Source organism: Carassius gibelio, chromosome A17, assembly GCF_023724105.1.
Source record: "Carassius gibelio isolate Cgi1373 ecotype wild population from Czech Republic chromosome A17, carGib1.2-hapl.c, whole genome shotgun sequence".
Lineage (NCBI taxonomy): Eukaryota > Metazoa > Chordata > Actinopteri > Cypriniformes > Cyprinidae > Carassius > Carassius gibelio.
Genome location: NC_068387.1, coordinates 15,568,433 through 15,588,944, shown reverse-complemented (window position 1 = coordinate 15,588,944; position 20,512 = coordinate 15,568,433). Strand labels below are relative to the sequence as shown.

The 20,512-nt window shown below is 37.1% G+C and overlaps 1 protein-coding gene across 5 annotated transcripts in view; it reads left to right on the top strand.

The window, feature by feature from the left end:
• LOC128031551 (tetratricopeptide repeat protein 7B-like) overlaps window positions 1-17,501 on the top strand; it is a 34,793-nt gene extending 17,292 nt beyond the window's left edge. For 2 of the 5 annotated variants that reach the window (XM_052619864.1, XM_052619863.1), the window contains 6 exons: window positions 1,202-1,318; window positions 2,133-2,230; window positions 4,978-5,028; window positions 11,146-11,286; window positions 13,229-13,431; window positions 16,030-17,501. In XM_052619864.1, the coding sequence (XP_052475824.1) occupies window positions 1,202-1,318; window positions 2,133-2,230; window positions 4,978-5,028; window positions 11,146-11,286; window positions 13,229-13,431; window positions 16,030-16,251 (832 nt within the window). In that variant the 3' untranslated portion in view covers window positions 16,252-17,501. Of the gene's footprint in view, window positions 1-1,201; window positions 1,319-2,132; window positions 2,231-3,383; window positions 3,546-4,977; window positions 5,029-11,145; window positions 11,287-13,228; window positions 13,432-16,029 lie in introns of all 5 variants that reach the window. The other 3 variants (XM_052619866.1, XM_052619865.1, XM_052619867.1) reach the window with 2 other exon arrangements.
• The last annotated feature ends 3,011 nt before the right edge of the window (window positions 17,502-20,512 follow it).

Genomic DNA, 20,512 nt, shown 5'->3' with positions numbered 1-20,512 from the left:
AATTGTATTTGTATTTATATTTATATTATCTATGCTGTCTATACTCATTTGTAGTTACACTTACAGTTAAAATGCAGTTAAAACCGTAATTTTGAGAAATATTTGTATGATTTATGATAACTGTTTTCTATTTTTATGTATTTATTCCTGTAATGGCAAAGCTGAATTTTCTCTGGCTGAATTACTCCAGTCTTCAGTGTCACATGATCCTTCAGAAATCATTCTAATATGCAAGTATATCTTGTGTGGAAACGGTGATATATATTTTTTATGATTGTTTGATGAATAGAAATACCAGTACATTTTTGATATACAAATTTTTTTTAACATTACAAATGTCTTTACTGTCACTTTTTGATCAATTCAATGCATCCTTGCTGAATAAATGTATATCTTAAAAAAAAACAAAGGTAGCATTTGTAGCTTGTATAATTTAAAATTTTTAGTGTTTAATTTATGTAAAATTAGCAATTTATGAGTTTATGGTCATAACATAAAAATAACATAACATGAATATAATACATACACAATATACAATACATCATACATTAACAATTGACCAAACAACATGTAAAATACCTGTACAGTTGAACAAAGAATTCATGGAAGTTTTTTTCTCATTTCGCAGAGAAATCTATTGATATGCTGTTGATGTTTATTTGAAGAATAAGAGCAGAAAGGGCTGAATCATCTTGACTTTGGTTTAAAGTTTTATATTTAAAAGGGCTTGCGTAAGATATTTACACTGATTTATCTATTTGGGAAGTCGTGGCCTAATGGTTCGAGGGTTGGACTCCCAATCGAAGGGTTGTGAGTTCTAGTCTCGGGCCGGATGGAATTGTGGGTGGGGATAGTGCATGTACAGTTCTCTCTCCACCTTCAATACCACGACTTAGGTGCCCTTGAGCAAGGCATCGAACCCCCAACTGCTCCCCGGGCGCCGCAGCATAAATGGCTGCCCACTGCTCCGGGTGTGTGCTCACAGTGTGTGTGTGTTCACTGCTCTGTGTGTGTGCATTTCGGATGGGTTAAATGCAGAGCACAAATTCTGAGTATGGGTCACCATACTTGGCTGAATGTCACTTCACTTCACTTTCATCTTTATCGGTGTTCAATAAAGCTCTTCTTTGTTTATTAAACACTTCTTTAGACATTCAGATGGATGGAGAGTGATAATAAACACTTCTTTTTGTCTGTGTAGTATATTATTCACAAAGGTGAAGTTGGAGACATTGTGTCGAGGTCCAGAAGAAGCATTGCTCTCCTGCAAACGCATGCTGCAGATTTGGAAGTCCTGTTACAACCTCACCAACCCCAGGTACACACACACACACACATTCCAGCTGTTGACAGATGAATGCTAGAAGCTCAAGTATCGGCACTCACCATCACACATAAGACAGCACAGCATGTGTCTCTGACTGCGAGGAGCTCACCACGCCTTCATTAAAAATAAATAAAAGCAAAGCTCATACCACTGCTGCATAATGTGACTCAGTCCAGCATTCTCTCGCTCACTATTCTCTGATTATTCTATGCTGCCAGAATACTCCAGCTTTTCCTGTCAAACTGTCTTGAACTCAGTACCTGGTGGCAATCCACCAGAGAGCAATTAGTGCCTGGACACTGTAACCAAACTCTGCCACAAGTTCAGAGTCCCTCCATCCAGACCCTGGGTAGCGCTTCTTTGTCAGGACCACCTGTGCTCCTTCTCTCTAAACCCCACCGCTGTTATTTAAAGTCGTCCTCGAACCCTAAACAGTTGCCGCACTGTCAGATGTTTTTGTGCGCATTCCAGAGACAGTATGAGGACACAAAGAAATTCCACATCTAGAAATATGAATGGGAGAAATCGTCCATTGGTGAAATTTCAGTATAATTTTGTGAAAAATATTTTCTTTTGAATATTTCAGTTATTTCTACACTGCTTTTCAGATGAATAGTGTTGCAGAAGCATTGTGGTTGTGTGTGCAAAAGCAGTCTGCTGAGTGTGATTTCTGAGGGTTTCATCATTCTGTGTGTATTGATGTGCAAGGATCATGACATCCTCTGTCTCCTGTCTGAGTGCTTGACTCATTTTCAAATTTTAAAGTCTTAATTGCCTCTTGTCTCGTGTGTGTGTGTGTGTGTAGTGATTCTGGGAGGGGGAGCAGTCTGTTAGACAGAGCTGTTGCTGACCGTCGTCAGCTGAATGCTATGACACTACCTGACTTCAGTGATCCAGAGACAGGTGAGTGCGCACATGCACACACACAGACACACGCTCATAAATTAATGTGCATATATTTGTATCGCTATAGTTATTGTGGTAACAGCTTTTTTTGCCCTACACTTTTTGGTGAGTTTGCATCAGCTTTTATTGTCATTTTATCTGTATTTCCTGCATACGTCTTTCTCTTTCTCTCTCAAACACAGATTTAGATTTAGAATGAATGGCCTAATAAGAATATATATTTTAATATACTTGTATTTTTTGAATATCCAAAGCTGTAAGCCTTTTAGAAGGGTCATATCATGAACATTTTCTTCTATTTTAAGTTCTATGCAAACATACTGCATTTATACGTCACAGCTTGTTTTTTTATTATTATTTTTTTTTTAAACAAAGTGGCAAAAAAAATGGGTTTCTGGCGTCAAAACACTATTTAGTCTTAAGCAACTTGGCCTGCCAAGTCATGGTAAAGTGATTAGAAGGAAATGGGATGGATGCTTTTATTCCTCAACACAAGAAACATTTGTGGTTTAACCCCTTTAATTCCTAAAAGAACAATAAGCCTTTATTCAGTACTTCATGTGAAAAACTGCTTCGACTCATTTCAGTTACAGCTAAATTGCCATGCATTTCCCCAGTATCTTGAGTAGAGTGAGTAGAGTAATTAGATAAAGAGGACTGAGATGAGTGCAGGTGTATTTTTGCTGTGTTTGCACAGCAGTGATGCTGGACGGTTTCTGAGCGGTGTATGCAGACTATTAACATGTTCTCTTGCTTCTGTGATTCAGCAGTTACCCATTTTCTTTAAAACCTTATCTTTCTGTTTCCAACTGTTTCTGCTTATTTATTTATTTTTCATTTATTTATTTATTACATTTTCCATTATTTTTATGTCTGTCAATCCAATTTTTTTTTATTATTATTATTTAAATGTAAAAAATGTACATATAGGTCAGAAGTTAAAAATGCATCGTTTTTAACATTGTTTAATATAGTTCAGATTCATGTTAAATTAACACTTCCCTATGACAGTCCTAATTATTTTTTCTATTTACTGGGATTGATTTTTATATTCTTTTTTTCCTCAATATTCTGTGTTTCCCCAAATAATTTATCATTATTATTATTTTTAATATCACATCCTTTTCACTTTCTCATTTATTATTCCTAGGCTCTCATGCCTCTTCCTCCTTCTCGGGGTCAGAACCTGTATCTCCTCTTTTTCCTCTCTCATCCTTCTATTCTTCACCTCCACCCAAGGCCGAATCCACCCAGAGGCGCAGCAGCCATGCTTTCTGTGACCATGCCCCCCGCCGACGCTTCTCCTCCGCCAGTAATTCACTCTGCACCTTGTGTGTGTTTTTCGGCCAATAGCAAGGCATGATTCTCCTCTCACTAGCCAATCCCCTGCCCCTAACTGCACTGCTCAGTCTGCATAACCCCACCTACCAGCCCAATTCAATTGGGATTTGGTTGAGTGTTTGGTGACTTGTTTGCTGCTGAAGTTTGGATTGGTGCTGAAGCAGTGTTTGGGTTTCGGAGGCCTCATTTCGAAGACCATGGCCTCTAAAGACCATCAGGCACTAATGGTTTTGTAATGTGGTGATTTTAACCTGCCCCAAGAAGCAATTTTCCCACCAATTTTCAGGCCATATTTACACTTTCTTTCTTGTTTTAAGTACAGTGAAGAAAAAAATCTTGAATGCACAAATTATGTGAAAACCGATTGAGTCCATGTACTTCTTTTTTTCAAAAGTTAGATGTAGCTCGCTCTACTTTTATGGTGTGTTACGTTCTGGCTTATATCAGCTTTAAAAGGCCGTTAATTGAGTACAGGGCTGTTATAAGACTGTAAATGCCGCTGGCAGGATGATGTGATGGTGTGGGTTCAGGGATCCAGTGGCCCATGAGCACTTAATCTCCACTAAGAGGCTCATGGGGAAACGAAAACAGAGAAACAGTGACACTTGCTATCAGCCGTTTAAGACCTGGGATCATATCCACACTCGTATCTTCAGAGAGAGAGAGAGAGCGAGAGAGAGAGAGAGAGAGAGAGAGAGAGAGGGAGAGTTCATCTACAGATATCCTGTGTTACTCAAATTCACTCATACTACAGTTTTGTCCCCTTTCTCTTCATCTTAGATACATTCTCCCTCTTACCCTGTTTACACTACGTATAAAAATCTGTCTCAGACAATCGCTGTCAGATTGCTGTTTATGTCTGTGCATGTAAATTCATGTATTTACATGCATTTCATGATCAGATTTTGATGGGAGAGTCTCTGGTTTTGGGATGGTATGACTTTACCATTGTGTTTTACCAATTTAACCTTAATTTAGCACGGTCCACATTTGATCAGACCTCCCGAGACAGACATTCCCATAAAACCAGGTGTAAACAGGGTCTGTCTTTTGTAATGCTATGTGTGATCAGTTTCTGCTGTTACTCACTGTGCGGTGTTTGTGCATCCAAACTATTGCATTTACACACCTAAAGTCCCAAACACAGTGTCACACACACCTGTGAACCTGCCACCTGCGTCCACAGAGTGTGAGAATCTCAGAAACAGGGTTTAAAGGGCCATCACCTGCTCAGGAGGACTCATGACACTTTGGTTTGTGGTGTTAAAGAAAGTCAGACAATTTCTTTTTGTCATTACATTTGTGTTTTTGTAAACTTTCTGTTGTGGTGGTTGTTGTTGTTTTTTATCTCAATTTTTTTATGAGTAATTGTCCCATTTTTGTCGTTCTTTTTGGTTTCCAAGGCAACCTTCCAGATGCTTTCTTTCATGGTTTTGACTCCTTTATTGGGGTTTGTAAGTAGTCCTGCTGTTATTACTCTGCCTCTATACACACACACACATATATATTAGGGGTGGCACGGTTAGCAGAAAAAACCCCGAACCGTTCGGTTCTCCACACATGGTTCGGCACGCGCTGGGACTGCGGTTCAATTTAAATCTAAATTTAAAGCATCTGTAATATGGTTTGCTATAAATAACATGTACAACAGACTGGGTTCAACTAATATATGTTTATGTTGATGGATGCGCATTCTGGATTCCCAGACATTACAACAATAGCGTAAAAAAAAAAAAAAACCCTGGAAACCCATTCACTCTTGATCAATGTGAATGCCTTATGCTGGATTACGAGCAGTCAATTATTCCGTCATCACCCGGGTGCTGATAGCGCGTGCACAGATGAAACCTGAACAGCACACGTTAATATGTATTTAAACTAAACTCATTCAAGCTTTGTCACATTTAAGAGCCAGAGGACATGAGCTCATGCGTGCAGTGGGAAAAATTGTGCATGCACTCATCCGAAGCACGCAAACCCGCACCTCAGAACGTGGCCAAATATTAAGCTCTCTCTGAAGTATTGTTTAAAAATAAGGGTGACCATATGAGCCATTTTCCCATAACGCATCCTTGCCAGGATTTCTATATTGCCTAAATCATCCAAAGTAGTTTGACCAATAACATGCAGGTATGGTACATAATCAACCAATCGTGGCGTGTGAGAAGGTGAGATCTACAGAGAACGATCAAAGCAATGCAAATACATGTACATGTTAGGCTTTTGTTCGTTCATTCAACTTGAAGCGTCGCTGCGCCCCGATCATTGTATGACACCAAAGTACCAAGAGAGTGATTTGAATGCATAAGGAGCCGTCTGCTCTGCTCTATAAAGCTCTCATGAATGTCATACAATGATCGATCTGCACAGCACAAACAGCCAAAATCTGGATATTTTTGGCAATATAAAAATCCTGGCAAGGACGCGTCCTGGGAAAATGGCTCATATGGTTACCCTAGTTTAAATGGACAAATTCACACAAAAATAATGTCAAAATGCCTGTTTTGATAAGTATCCTACAGGAGACATAGCCGGCTGAACGCAGCCCTGCAGGATCAGTGCGTTCTCTTAAAGTGACAGTTTTTCTATTAATCTTAACAGCAACAACAACAAAGAAATCACTCACTGCTCTTGATTAAAAAGCTTTTATAACTTTAATAAAGAATAATCTTTCATTTATACAGTCCAATATGCAGTGCTGTTTTACATTTTGATTACTTTATTCAATTTCTGTACCTAAAAACTAATGCTAGACCTGCCTAAAAAAAATGAAAATCACTGTTTATTGTTTGTAGCTTTACTGTATTGTATTTATTTGTGCTGTTGCCTGTAGTTGGATAGAATATTCTTCTTTTTTCTTATTATTAGAAATTATAGTTTTTCCATAAACATAGCACATACAGAACTGTACCGAAAACCGTGACTCTAAAACCGTGAAACAGACTGGACCGTGAAAAAGTTGAACCGTGCCACCCCTAATATATATGCGGACACACACACACACCTGCTTCATTGCCTCGCTGGCCTTCTCCCCTTTGGCAGAGTGCACCCACCACCTGTCTGTTAAGAAACTAAACACACACTGGCATAATGTGTTCAATAGAGGCATTGCCTCTTACCTTTTGTTTTACCCCCTTATTGTGTGTCCTTTCCTGGTGTTTTGTGTCCCAGGCCTCTTTGTACTGGAGAGACGTAAATGCACTCATTTGGCCTCAGTTCTTAATAATTAAAGAGACAGTATTGTTCCTCCAGGCATTTCAGACAGGGTTTAATGCTTACTGCTGCTTAAAGCCAAATATTTATGGGTACTTTTAGCTCTGTTTGGATTCTGACTTATTAGTTTTAATGAGACAATTAGTTATAATTATTATACATGTTATTAGAATGAATGGTATGGTAAGTATCGCTATTACTTTTGGTCATTATTAGGATTATATTATAAACCGCACTTTATTATACTCCAAAACTGCTTGTGCAGTGTCTGTACATGAATAATATTTTAATCCTGTATAAATAATTTTTTCCCATTTACGCTAATGTCACTTTTGATTAATTTAATGAATCCTTGCTGGACAAAAAAAAAATTCTTCTTAAGAAATAAATAAATAAATCTTGACCCCAAACTCTTAAACTGTATTGTGTATATATAAATATCCACATTACCTGTCTCTTGTTATTATAAAAGCCCTATAAAAGTTTTCTGTGATTATAAATTAATTAATCTAAATAATTAAGTGCCTTGGGAGAGCAATGACCTTGTCTAAAAAATGTGCTCTATTTTTTTAAACGTTGATCCAAAATTAGACTTAAGCTCTTTTAATTCCATCTGACAGTCCACAGTTTAATCCCAGTTTAAGATAATTGTTTCGTTTTATTTGAAACCTGAGTGAAGTCAAGCGTTTTTAGAGGGACTTCTACTGATCCTGTAATTATTTTAAAAGTTATTATTTAAATATTGATCATTTGTCATTAGGGTCACTTGATATAAATTGGGTGTGTGGTATCTGATGGAACAGCACCCAGGTCTCTGGATCGTAGATCACAAGCTCTAATTTCCTTTAAGTGTCTCACATTTAGAAGCTGTTTCTAAAGTCCAGTCTCTGTTAAGAGCGATGGACCGTTAAAGAGGATGTGATTTGCGGGTGTCATAATCGTGCCGAGTGGTGCTCATGATCAAAAATATGACATATGCTATGTACAGGTTATTGTAGGATTGTAGGAATGCCAAAAGTGGGGATGCATTAGAAACCAAAGACTTTCTGTATATTTACAGCAGGTTCTGGTGAAGAAAGTACTGTCTCTTTAAAAACATAACTGCTTTTATGTGTGTGTGATTGCGTGTGATGATGCTTTCCCACTCCTAGCATGGAGCTCCATGGTCACGCTCTTTCTGCAGGCTGGTCTACTGCATCATGAGATGTTTGAGTTTGCGTGTGTACACGCATGTGCTTAAGAGAGATGTGAAGTTGTTGACTTACTTCAGTAGTTTGTAAAGTGCTTGACCCAGTCAAGTATAAGAACTTTTTAAATATACTCACTTAGTTCATGGATAGTTCACACTTAAAATAATTCATATTGGATCATTTCATGTTGTTCCAATCTGTATGACTTTCTTTTTGTGTAAAACACGATGTCCAAGCTGCTCTTCCACACAGTTGAAATGCAGACAGATGTTGTCAAGTTCCAAAATTACAAAAGAGCACCAAAGAAGTCATCTGTTTGACTTTTGAGCTTAATTCAAAAGACACATGATGGAATTTGAGTTCTCCTCCAGTGTAACTTTCAAGTGTTTACTATAAATATATTACCATTTCAAAGTTTTGGGTCATTTGTGAAGTATTCATATAATATAACGTAATAATTATATGTTTAAAAGAACTGCATTTCATTCAAATGTATTTTCTCTGACTTATGATCAGTTTGTTTCATCATTGCTGCATAAAAAGTGTTAACTTCTTTCAAAAGAGCATAAAAACTTACAGACCCCAAACATTTAAATGGTAGTATTATTAATGCATGTGACAACAGGAAGAGCGATGAGAACAAAAATCATTAAGTCATAAAGGAACAATGTGGGAATAAGAAACATTGACTGAATCGAGATTATTATAGTAAAACTGGTTTAACCTAGAACAGCCATCAATGTTCTGTGTCGTGGTTTTAGTTTGTTCATTCTTGTGTGAGTTTTTAAAGGCTGTGGTGTAGAACATTCATGAAGAGATCCCCTGGAAGTCTTTTGAAATCCGTACACACCGGGGCAGATTCTCAGTGTTTGGTCCAGTCATCCATGGCTTTGTCCACTGTCGCCATAGAAACACTAAACATAGGAGCAGCAGCTATGGATTTGACTCAACAGGCTCATTGCTAAAGAGAACGAAACTGAGATGTACAGGGATCGATTTCAGTCTGAATGTGTTTTATGTCCCGCTGGTCTGGTCGATAAAACCCAGCCTATGACTCACAGAGACTCTTGAGGATCTTAATATGTTCCTCTGAACCCCGACAGAGACTTTAATGACCACACTGATGCCCTGACCACAGCTCACAGCCGCACGTCCAGACAAATAGGGAATCTGTGATCGCTGGACTGTAGGGGGCAATTTCATTTCAGTTCCCCCAGTTCTGGAAACTGATGTGGTGTCTTCAGTTCATTCTCTGCAGTTCATCTCCTGAATCTGGCAAATTGAAAAGGAACTGACGCCAGATCTGGAATTTTATTGGTAAAACTGCTCACCCAGAACTAAAGGTCATTTGCTGCTGGCTGCTGAAAGCTCAGAAGTGTCATTATAGGAATAAATTACATTTTAAAACATATTCATATAGAAAACTCACTTTATATGGTAGTAATATTTCAGAAGTTTTTACAGTATTTTTGATTTACCGACCTCAAACGTTTGAACGGTGGAACACAAAAGTAGAAATTTTGAAGATTGTACAAACCGCCTGTTGCCTGCAGTTATAAAGAATAGAAACTCGAGCTCTTCAAAAATGTGTTTTTGTGTTTACGTAATATACGTGTGTACTGTGCATGTACACAGTATATAAACATACACACACATATACATGTATATATTTAAGATATATATATATATATATATATATATATATATATATATATATATATAATATATATATACACACACACATATGTACGTAATATAAATCATATATACATATCAATATTTCTTAAATCTATACATGTATGTGTGTGTATTAGGTATACATATACGCAGTACACATACATATCATGCAAACACAAAAATTTATGAATTTTTCTTTTAAGTCTGATCTTTTTAGAGAATCATTTGATGATACTTTCAAATTTAAAATGATTGTATATGAGAACCAGAATGTAATTTGGGGTGAACTATCCATTTAATGAAAACAGCATAGTTTGCGTTGATCTGTTTCTCTGATATGAAATTTGATTTACATTTACAGCCTGCTCTTTTAAAATGCTAGATTGGGTCAATTTGTGGAAAGTAGTTGCAAATATGCAGATTTTAATTTTTCATTGTTAATAATTTTATGCTGTTTGTGTTTAAGTGGCGTGTGCAAGTGTGCTTGTTAAAATTTTGTCCACGTTTTGGAAACTCTGAGGGTTTAGTACAGATTGTTGGATCTCTGAATGTTTTTTAACCCCTGTGTTTCCCAAAATGACTAGTAGTGTTGATGTGTTTTTAAATCTTGAATTTTAGAATAGAAATGTTCAAATCAAGAGATTTTGAACTCTTATATGTTAAATATATTAAAAAAAGTGTTTGTTTGTTTTTTTTGAATATTTTGAATTAGCCTTTTTTTCTTTTTTGTATTTTAATTTTAGTTTTACGTTTTTACTAATTTTGTACTTGATACTTTTATAAGATCAACATTTTGTTGCTTTATTTTTATTTAAGTGTCTATCATTTTAGCATTTTATTTTATTTTGTTGCAAAGTAGTGTTCCTGTAGCTTAATTGGTAGAGCATTGCGCTATGAAGTGCAAGGTTGGGGGTTCGATTCCCTGGGAACACGTTAGGTAAAAATTGATAGCCTGAATGCACTGAAAGTCACTTTGGATAAAAGTGTCTGCTAAATGCATAAATTTAATTTAATTTTAATTTAAGTCAACATAAATTCTTTTAAAAATTAATTTATTTTATTATAGCTTTAATTCAAATAATGATTTTTAATAGTTTTAATTTTAACATTTACTTTTAATTATCAATAAAAGCACTGTTGAAAACATAGATCAGGCTGTTTGGCCTTCATGTATATATTAACAATATTCTAGTTCAGAGTTTTCCCTGAGAAGCCTGACTGTTAATGTCTGGAGTATTGTGGTTGTTTGTATTGAGCAGGGGGTCAATCTCAGTTCCTGGAGGGCCACAGACCTGCACGGTTTAGATATAACCCTGATTAAACACATCTGATCCAGCTAATCTAATCATTTGGGCTCATTTGAAAACTACATGGTATGTGTGTTGGAGCAGGTTGGAACTAAACTCTGCAGGGCTGTGGCCCTCCAGGAGCTGAGTTTGACTCCCCGGGTATAGAGGCTTCTATTTCCACTGCACTCTATTTCCACTGCAGGTTCCGTCCACGCCACCTCCATAGCAGCGTCCCGGGTGGAGCAGGCACTGTCTGAGGTGGCCTCTTCCCTTCAGAGCAGCGCTCCGAAACAGGGACCCCTCCATCCTTGGATGACCCTTGCCCAGATCTGGCTGCATGCAGGTATAAACTTCACCCATAGCCCTAAATTTGCATACTTGTAACATAAGTCAAGCTCGCATTCGATATTTATAGTGGGAATAGAAAATAATCCCCCCCTCTCCAAATATTATAATAACATTTTATTGCTTTGCAGCCTGAAATGAAGACAGAAACGGTTTATATTTTATCCAGCTGTATTTACAAATTATAACATCCAAGTAAACGATATAACACCAACATTTCAGAACAAAAAAAAATTAAAACCAGAATATTCTGATATGTTGGTGTTATATCTTTGTTATATGTTATAAGTTGCACTGAATAAATACAACTAGATGAAACAAAACTTCATTTTAGGCTGCAAAGCAACAAAATGTGATTATTTTAAAGGGCTGTGATTGTTTTCTATACCCACTGTAGCTTATTAATAGCTTCCTCTGTCCAAGCAAATACATTAGGAAAAACCAAATCCTGCAGGATCAAATTACCCATCTGGAAGCTTTTGCTTTATCTACAATCAGCATTTATGAATACACAAGCAATTGTGCTTACTTGTGACTTAATGAGTTAAATGCAGTGAAGTTTAGGAAAGTTCTACATCTTCATGGAGTTGATGCAAGCAACTCTAAAGTCATGGGTTGGATTTCCAGGCCACACAAGTACTGATAAGAAAAGCATGAATGCACTTTAATTAGGGGTGTGCGTGTTTTTCTGCTGGTTTAGGATGATCTTTTTCATTAAGAACCCATATTTGCCCCCTTAAATTGATTTCCTTTATCTTTATAAGGACAATTTTTTTATCTTTTATGACAAATTCTCACTTTTTAAAGAATACATTTAATTAGAAAAATAAGACATTTATAGGTCTTTTACCAATCAGATTAAACCAGGATCAACAAAAGTAACAAAAGTTTAATGCAGGTGGCCTGAATGCATTTATACTGCATTTACAATTGCAGAAATAATTAAATGACAGTAATGTGTTAAAATACACTTTTGAATATTTAAATGTTTTTGAAAAGGAAATGAGACTTTAAATATGAAATCTATCTTAATGAATCTTAATGATTGAGTCACTGAATCATTCATTAAAATTATTTGTTCAAAACTGCTGATTCAAAACAGTGTTGTTATTGTTAGCTAAAACTATAAAAAAATATAGCAGGTCACTGTCTTTATGAATGAGTCATTGAATCGTTCACTCAGACAGTTCAGAAACGCAGATTAGTTCAGTAACAAATGTTGTTATTGCGTACTAATAATCAAACTATTAAACATTTTGTTAAATAAAATAAAAACCTGAAATAATATGTAAATATTAGATGAAAAACTTTGAAATGCTAGAAATGACTGAATTTAGAAATAAACTAAAATAAAAGTAAAACTGAAAAGCTGCAATAAAAGATACAGTTGAAGTATGAAAATGACTAAACCAATAAACTGAGATAAAAAAATAATTTAAGCTAAATAGAAATATTTAAAAGCAACAACTAATAAAAAATAAAAAAGCACATTAAAATATAAATGATACTAAAACTAAGCAAAATTGGGATACTAAAATAGAAAAGGCATTTGCAAAATGAAAATCCTTTCATTTGTTATCTCAGAATAAGATCATCACCTCTTACCAAGTCTAATTATTCTTTAACCAGCTTGACTGTCTCTGAGCCAAGTAAAGGAACCTTAGCAGGACTTGGCAGGGTGAGAAAGAGTAAAGGTGCTTAGTAGTCACTTTCCCTGGAGTTTGTTGGCTGAAGAGGGAGGACACCCCTCCACCATTAATCTCCCATCAATCTCTGTCTCATCACTGTTTGTGAGCTATGAAACGGTTGAGACTGATGAGGTAGCTGACAGTCTGTCTGAGAATCACATTTCCTGTGTGAACCCAGATAAGAGAGAAACTCAAAGCTCAGTCACCACAACAATTCTCCTGTCACTGTTTTCTCTCTCTGTCTTTCCACAGCGGAGGTGTATATTGGAATGGGAAAGGCGGCGGAGGCAGCAGCGTGTACACAGGAAGCAGCCAGCCTGTTCCCCATGTCCCATAACGTGTTGTTTATGAAGGGTCAGGTGGCGGAGCTGCGGGGGAACGTGGACGAGGCCAAGCGCTGGTACGAGGAGGCGCTGTCCATCAGCCCCACCCACGTCAAGACCATGCAGAGACTGGTGAGCACATGCTTTTTATCCACTAACTGAAACCCTTTTGCAGTTTTACATTTTTATTTTGTTTGTTGCTCCCCACATTGCAGTCGATTTCATGTTTTACTCTTCTTATGGGAACATTTGGTTGTTTTTGTGCGATTGCTACACTGAGATGCAAGAGAGAGGCGAGATTTCATCCAGTGTTAGTATTTAGCAGACAATGAGTCCTGGATGTGGAGATTTGTCAGAGGAAGTGTGTGAGTGTGTGTGTGCTGCTGTGTCCGGCTGTCTGCCTTAATAGTAAGCAGAAATGTCACGTCTTATAAAGGAACTCCCCTGTAGTAGCCAGTAGCAGGAGGAAGTATTACCCTTGTCTCTGTCAAATCTCTCTTTCTCTCTCTCTCTCTCTCTCTCTGTCTCTCTTTTTCTGACCTTTTTTTGTGTGTCTGTTAATGTGTCTGACGCCGTTGTAACAGCAGGACAGTGGACAGCATCTGAACTCGTACACTAGCTGCTTGCACCACATTAACCACATTTTTTTATCAAACGTCTTTTTATTAAAGCAGGTAATTTGACATACAATTCACTTGTACATTCTGAGAGCTCTTTTTTTATAACCAATTCAAAAAAATAGATAAAATAAAATACAAAAGGTAATTTAAAACTTAAAATGGTACAACATTAAAAAGGCAAAAACAAAACAAGAACACACACATACAAAGACAAAAAAAAAAAAAAAAAAAAAAAAAACCCACCAGACTGACCACAATCCCCCACAATATCCCAACCCCCTATTCAACCATCTAACCCCTTCCCATTTATCTTCACCCTTCCTCGTAGAGACCTTCACTCTAAAACTATTAACATTGTCACATATCGTGTGCTAGGATACGGACTGTTGCACCGAATTTGTAGTTTTTAGGTATGATATGAGGGGTTTCCATGTTTTATTGAATAAGTTGAGCCTGTCTCTCATTGTATATCTTATCCTTTCTAAATGAAGTGTGTTAGTTAAATCCTCTAACCACATCTTAGAGGTAGGTACAGTTGCGCTCTTCCATAAGATGAGGATTAATCTCTTTGCTATTATTAAGCAATAAGAGAGAAAACGCTGTTGTGCCACGCTCAGTTCTCTGAAGGTCTCCGATATTCCAAGAATGATAAACATGGGCTCAGGTTCGATTGAAGTATTTATGACCTCAGACATAATGTTGAATATATCAACCCAGAACAATTGAACCCTTGGGCATAGAGCAAAACTATGGAGAAGTGTTGCTACGGAAGAGTGGCACTTATCACACATGGGTGACACTTCTGGGTATATGTGATGTAGTTTCTCTTTTGAATAATGAAGCCTATGCATAATTTTAAATTGGACAAGACAATGTCTTGCATTGTCTGAACAATTATGTATGTTTTCAAGACTATCTTTCCATAAATCATCTGAAATAGATTCACCAAGTTCCTCTTCCCACTTTCTTTTATAGTTTTCAGTCAATGGGGAGCTTATTAGTAAAAGGCTGTTATAGACACGTGATATCAGTTTACTTTCGTTAGGAGACAATTTCAGACAGTCGTCTATTTTAGATTGTGGTTCAGTCTCAAATTCTCTTAACACATTAACCACATTTTTAACTGTACTACGAAGAATATGTTAAATTCCACTTCTGTGCATTCAAACCGGATTATATAACATTGTCAAAACAAATACAACAGATAAATATATTTTTATAGAACTGTAATACAGAGGTCTTTTTTGACACATATTTGACAAACCGAGTAAGAACAATGAGTATATGCAATACAGAAACTGTGTGAAAAATTATATCATAACTAAATTAAATGTTTAAATTAAATAAAAACTACATTTAAGCATTTGTCTAATACAATAAAAACTGTAATACTGTATTTTTCCGTGTGTGTGTGTGTGTGTGTGTGTGCGTATATATATATATATATACTTTTTAAACAATTCCTGTAATGGCCAAGCTGATTTTTTTTAGCAGCAAATACCATCAATTACTCTAGCCTTCAATGTCATTTATATTCATATATTATGTATAAAATAAGATGTTATTAAAAATATTTAATATATACAAATAAATCAAATGTTATTTCCCGCACTGCTTTTTCAAATAATCTCTATTTTCAATTCACAATTTAGTATAAATGTAAACTATAATTATAAACTAATTATAGTACATTTGTATCAACAACAACCACAAAAATCTGTTTTTCTATTCAAATTGTTTTACCAAACACTGAACTATATAAATAACTCTATTATGTTATATTATAAATCTGTTAAATAATTCTCTATGACAGATCAGTGGTTTACTAATCAATGATTTTGATATATCTTTTATAATTATAGAATATAATATAATTATAAAATGTCTTAACGGGTCATGTTGAACCTTAATTAAAGAACTTATAATGATTTTGAATTTGACTCAGTATTGAGGCTAAAAGATGTGTGCATATTATTAAATCAATAGGAAAGTTCAAATTCATCCAGAACTCCATCTTAAATTTCCTGTTACATGTTTTATTTAGTTTTTTTGACCAGCAGTGGTTTCCCTTTTTCTCTTTTGATTTGTCTCTCTGTCGGTCTTTTTGCAGGGTCTGATATTGCATCAGCTGCAGAGGTACAGTCTTGCGGAGAAGATCTTGCGTGACGCGGTGCAGGTGAACAGCACGGCCCATGACGTGTGGAACAGTCTGGGAGAAGTGCTGCAAGCGCAAGGCAACGATGCCGCTGCCACCGAATGCTTCCTTACTGCCCTGGAGCTGGAGGCCAGCTGTCCCATCTTACCTTTCACCATCATCCCCCGCGCCCTCTGAGACACTTCGAACGCTCACCAGCGGCACCTACAAAACCTCTGTCTGAGAGTCATGCATGAACCACAGCCCTTAAACACACAAACAAACGCCAAAAAAACCCAAAAACTCTTTCCCACCCCCTCCGACGTGTTTACCGCTCCTCAGACATGGATCTGCTGAAAAACTCTGAACTTTTCCACACTGCTTGACTGAATCACTCTCATTGTTTTTTCCCTTCCTATTCCTTCCTTCCTTGATCTGCTAGAATTTCCACCGGCTTCTGTACATCGTAGAGCTCCCGCCCACCCTAAAAACCCCACCCCTTCCAACACTCTCATTGGTTCGTTTCATACCACAGTACAAGTGAACCAATGAGAAACCTTTTCAAACTGTTGTCAGGGTGAACCAGGTGACTGACGCAGTGGTTTCTTCAAACCACCGTGCTTCCCGAAACATACAATCTTGAGATTCTAGTAGCTGTGTGTCGTACAAACCAGTAATAACACTGACTTAGAGACGGTTAAAAGTGTGTGTACCCATGCTGTGTGTGCTAATGGACAGTCAGAGTGTGTGTGTGTGTGTGTTTTGTAAGTGCTGATCCTGGATATCCCTTCCTATGTGGCATGTGCGCGTGTGTTTATTTTGAGTGGAATACATGACACAGTGTTACAGTGGATCCCTGTTACACAAACACACGTAATAAAGGTTGTGTTTCCACGCAGTTGTTCCTGAGGGCAGGTGGGTCACCCATGTTATGACTCCTAGAGAAACATTACATCTCCCTTTGATCAAACACTGTATTGTTTATAGACTGTATGTACAAAAGTATCGCCTAGAGCAAATGGAATGGATGCCAAAAGAACAACTATTCTTAAAGCAAATATTTTATCTGGATTCTCATTAAAAGAGAAGATAAATCTAGTTTTGGACATTTCATTTTGTTTGTTGGTTTATTTTTCCACATTTATCATGATTCAGAGGTCAAGATTTATATTGTTGATTTATCAGAGACGTGCTAGATGTTTATTTATCTGCGTCCCAGTGGCCGTATGCTAGATGGGTGAAGACATATTTTTGTGTGTGTGACTGTTACAGATGGACACGATAAATGCAAACTCTCCTCATAACGGTCAAAGAGATTTCAGTCATGCACAAGAGAGGAGGAGGAAGATAACTTGTGTATTTGGCGACTTGGCAGTGTCAATCACAAGGCCAAACACACAACTGGAACTGCTGTTTTATGATGTCAATAAATGAACAATTGTGAAAAATCTGTGTTTTTGCTATTCCTTTATTTTCACATTATAAGTCATTTTTGAGGACAGCTTATATTGCTAATGGAGCCAATATAGATATAGCTAACTGAATCTTCTCCTCATTGCATCTTGATTGGAAACAGGTTTCGATACAAACCTCAGTCTGTCCTCAAGGGGGCGATACATATACTTTCATGTCTGTGCCAGCATACTGCATTTATTATTCAGGTAACTAGTTTTAAAAAATATCAACTGTTTAACTAACTGACTGAAGGTACGTTCACAGTAGACTAATATTTTTCGTGCAGAAAATATTTCAAGCCAAACATATGTCTGTTGGTCAGAGGTAAATTCACATGACCAGCTGAACCTGGTGCAAAATCTGTTCATTTCTAAATGTGTCATAACGTTGTCTCATCTTAAAAGAGACTTGACCATATAAAAATACCATTTGTGCTAAATTAGCTATAGCATCATTTGTGACAGTTTGTAGAATGTAATGTAAACTTCCGTTCCATTAGGAATCGCTCTCTGGATTATTTCAAAGCACAGTTATGTTTGAAATGGAGCTTGCATTTGCGTTAATTTATAAATGTATGGTATGTTTTGGCCATATTTTTCCGTTTAATTTATTTTCCTTACATTCCCTGCTCATGTATGTTAGAAGAGGCCACTGTTTCCCTGACTTGCGGTTGAATACCTTTAAAAAGCTCTCAAAAATTGATGAAGGTCCAAATGCTCACAAGCAGAAAAAAATAATACAGAAAGAATAGATGAGGTCAGCCGTCTCTGAAAAGCAATTAAACGACATGGCCAAATAAAAACGAGTCAGGAAGAAGGATGTGAGGTGGGAAATGTAGAAAGTGAATTATTTAATGCACTTACAGGCCTGACTTAAACTAATGAGCGCTGACCGCTTGCTGTTTTACGGGACAGACCGCACTCCCAGGAGGATTCTGGGATGTACTAAAAGCTGCAGCAAGAATTTGGTCGTTATTAAAAGAGGTGCGTTTTAGTGTCTGCCTGAGTGTTTCTGCCTCTTGAGACTACTTCTTCCACTCATTCCCGCTGTAACGAGACGAACATCATAAACAACCCAGCACAGGCTCACACTGACTCTTTGATCTGGGTCAGGAGCATGTTAAACCCTAATGAGCCCTCAGCGATGGCATTATTCCTCTGGCTTCTGAAAACATTACAGGCTAGTCCTGACCAGTGTATCTCTGGGGGGGGTTTTCCTTTGATCATCTTCAGTTGTAGAGCATTAGCATGGCCTGACAGATGGATGAAAGGTTTGAAATGCATTTCACTGACCATTTTACAATGCAGTACTTCATTGCACATCAGACCCTCAAACAAGACACTGAATTCATAGTGCTTACTAAGGCAGCTGTCACTATTATAAGTGCACATACTTGTGGTTAGGGGTTTATTCACATCCTTTACCCTAAATATTAAACTTCAGTGTGTAACTCATCTCTAAACACCACTTGGCAAAATGCTCTAACCAATTTAATACCCTGGCAACCGCCCCAATACCCTACAAACACTTAGTAAATGCCCTAGTAACCTGGTAACCACCCAGCACTGATGCAGCAAGATTTGCATGGCAAGAATCAGTCGTGTTTGTGACGTAACGTTCAGTAAGTGTCATTTGATTTAATGCAAGGTAAAATGCAATGTAAATGTTAAGTGAAAGTGATCATAAAATGCGAATATCCAGTGATTATAAATAAATATATGTGATATGGAGTAAGCTTTCTCTGCGGTGGTCTCTCTGTGGATGGTGGCTCATGTTTCATTGGTATTATTGCTCTGATCCTGTCATTGATTGGCAGCCCAGCTCAGCTGTCACATCAGAGAGCAGCAAATCAATACAAGAGACTCCAGGGAGTTTGATTTTTTTGTAGGGTGAGCTCACATTCACACAGCCATGGAAAAGGCCTGTCAAAACCTATACAGAACAGAAGAGAAATAGGTTATACAATAATTTACTCACCTTCAGCTTATTTCAAACCTGTATAGGTTTCTTTCTTCTCTTGAACACAAGATATTTTGAACTGCTGGTAACCAAACAATTGACAGTAACCACTAACGTCCAAATGATTTTCCACACAATAGAAGTCAATGGCTATTGTCAATGGTTACCTTTATATGGATTGTCATCATATTGTTTCACACCCCACCAAATTAATAACTTATTATTTTAGTCCACAATTTCTGATGTTTCTGTCCCATTCTGTTATTTCTTCAGAAGATCTGCTATAGTGATTGCCCATGGATCCATATGCCCTCTCCTCACATGCCTGTCCACATGTTCTCTGGCGATTATCCCACTGAGCGGTGTTGCCATTGCTCAAGGACATTTACTGTCATTTGTCCCAACAGTATTAGCTTAGCATATAGTACACCCATAGTTTGCGCTGGCTTTGGGACATGTAGGGAAAGCAGGTCTTTATGAAAGTGTGTGATCCGGTGAAACAGGGTAAGGTGACTCTATCCATGACCCAAGCTGATTCACAGACACAGTGTTGATAGCAATGTGTCATCTATCACCAGCAGATTAGTGAGTATGTGTGAGAGAGAGACACACTGAAATGTTGTTCATTGTTTTGGAGTGTGACAGTTCTTGGTGTCAATGTCACACACTAGGCATTCTCAGGGGTCATGACCCTTCACCCAGTTCACTGGATCAGCAGTCTTTACAGTCTTTTACAGTCTTGCTTTTGGATCAGTATTGTGCCTTTAATCCAAATGCGCCTAACCGAGTGACTCTCTCATAGTCAGCATTCAGACGTTTCAGAGATTTTCAATGGCTTATAGGTGACACCAAAGAAAGTGAATTTGTTGTCATGTTCAAATCCAGCCTGCAAACAACTGTACTTTTGTTGCATGTCCCATTTGTTTATATTGCCTCTTTATTACTAATTTTGGTACTTTATTGTGTTTTACAATTAAATAGATTGCTCATTGCATACTAGTTTCCATGATTTTATATATATATATAATTTTTTTTTTTTTTTTTT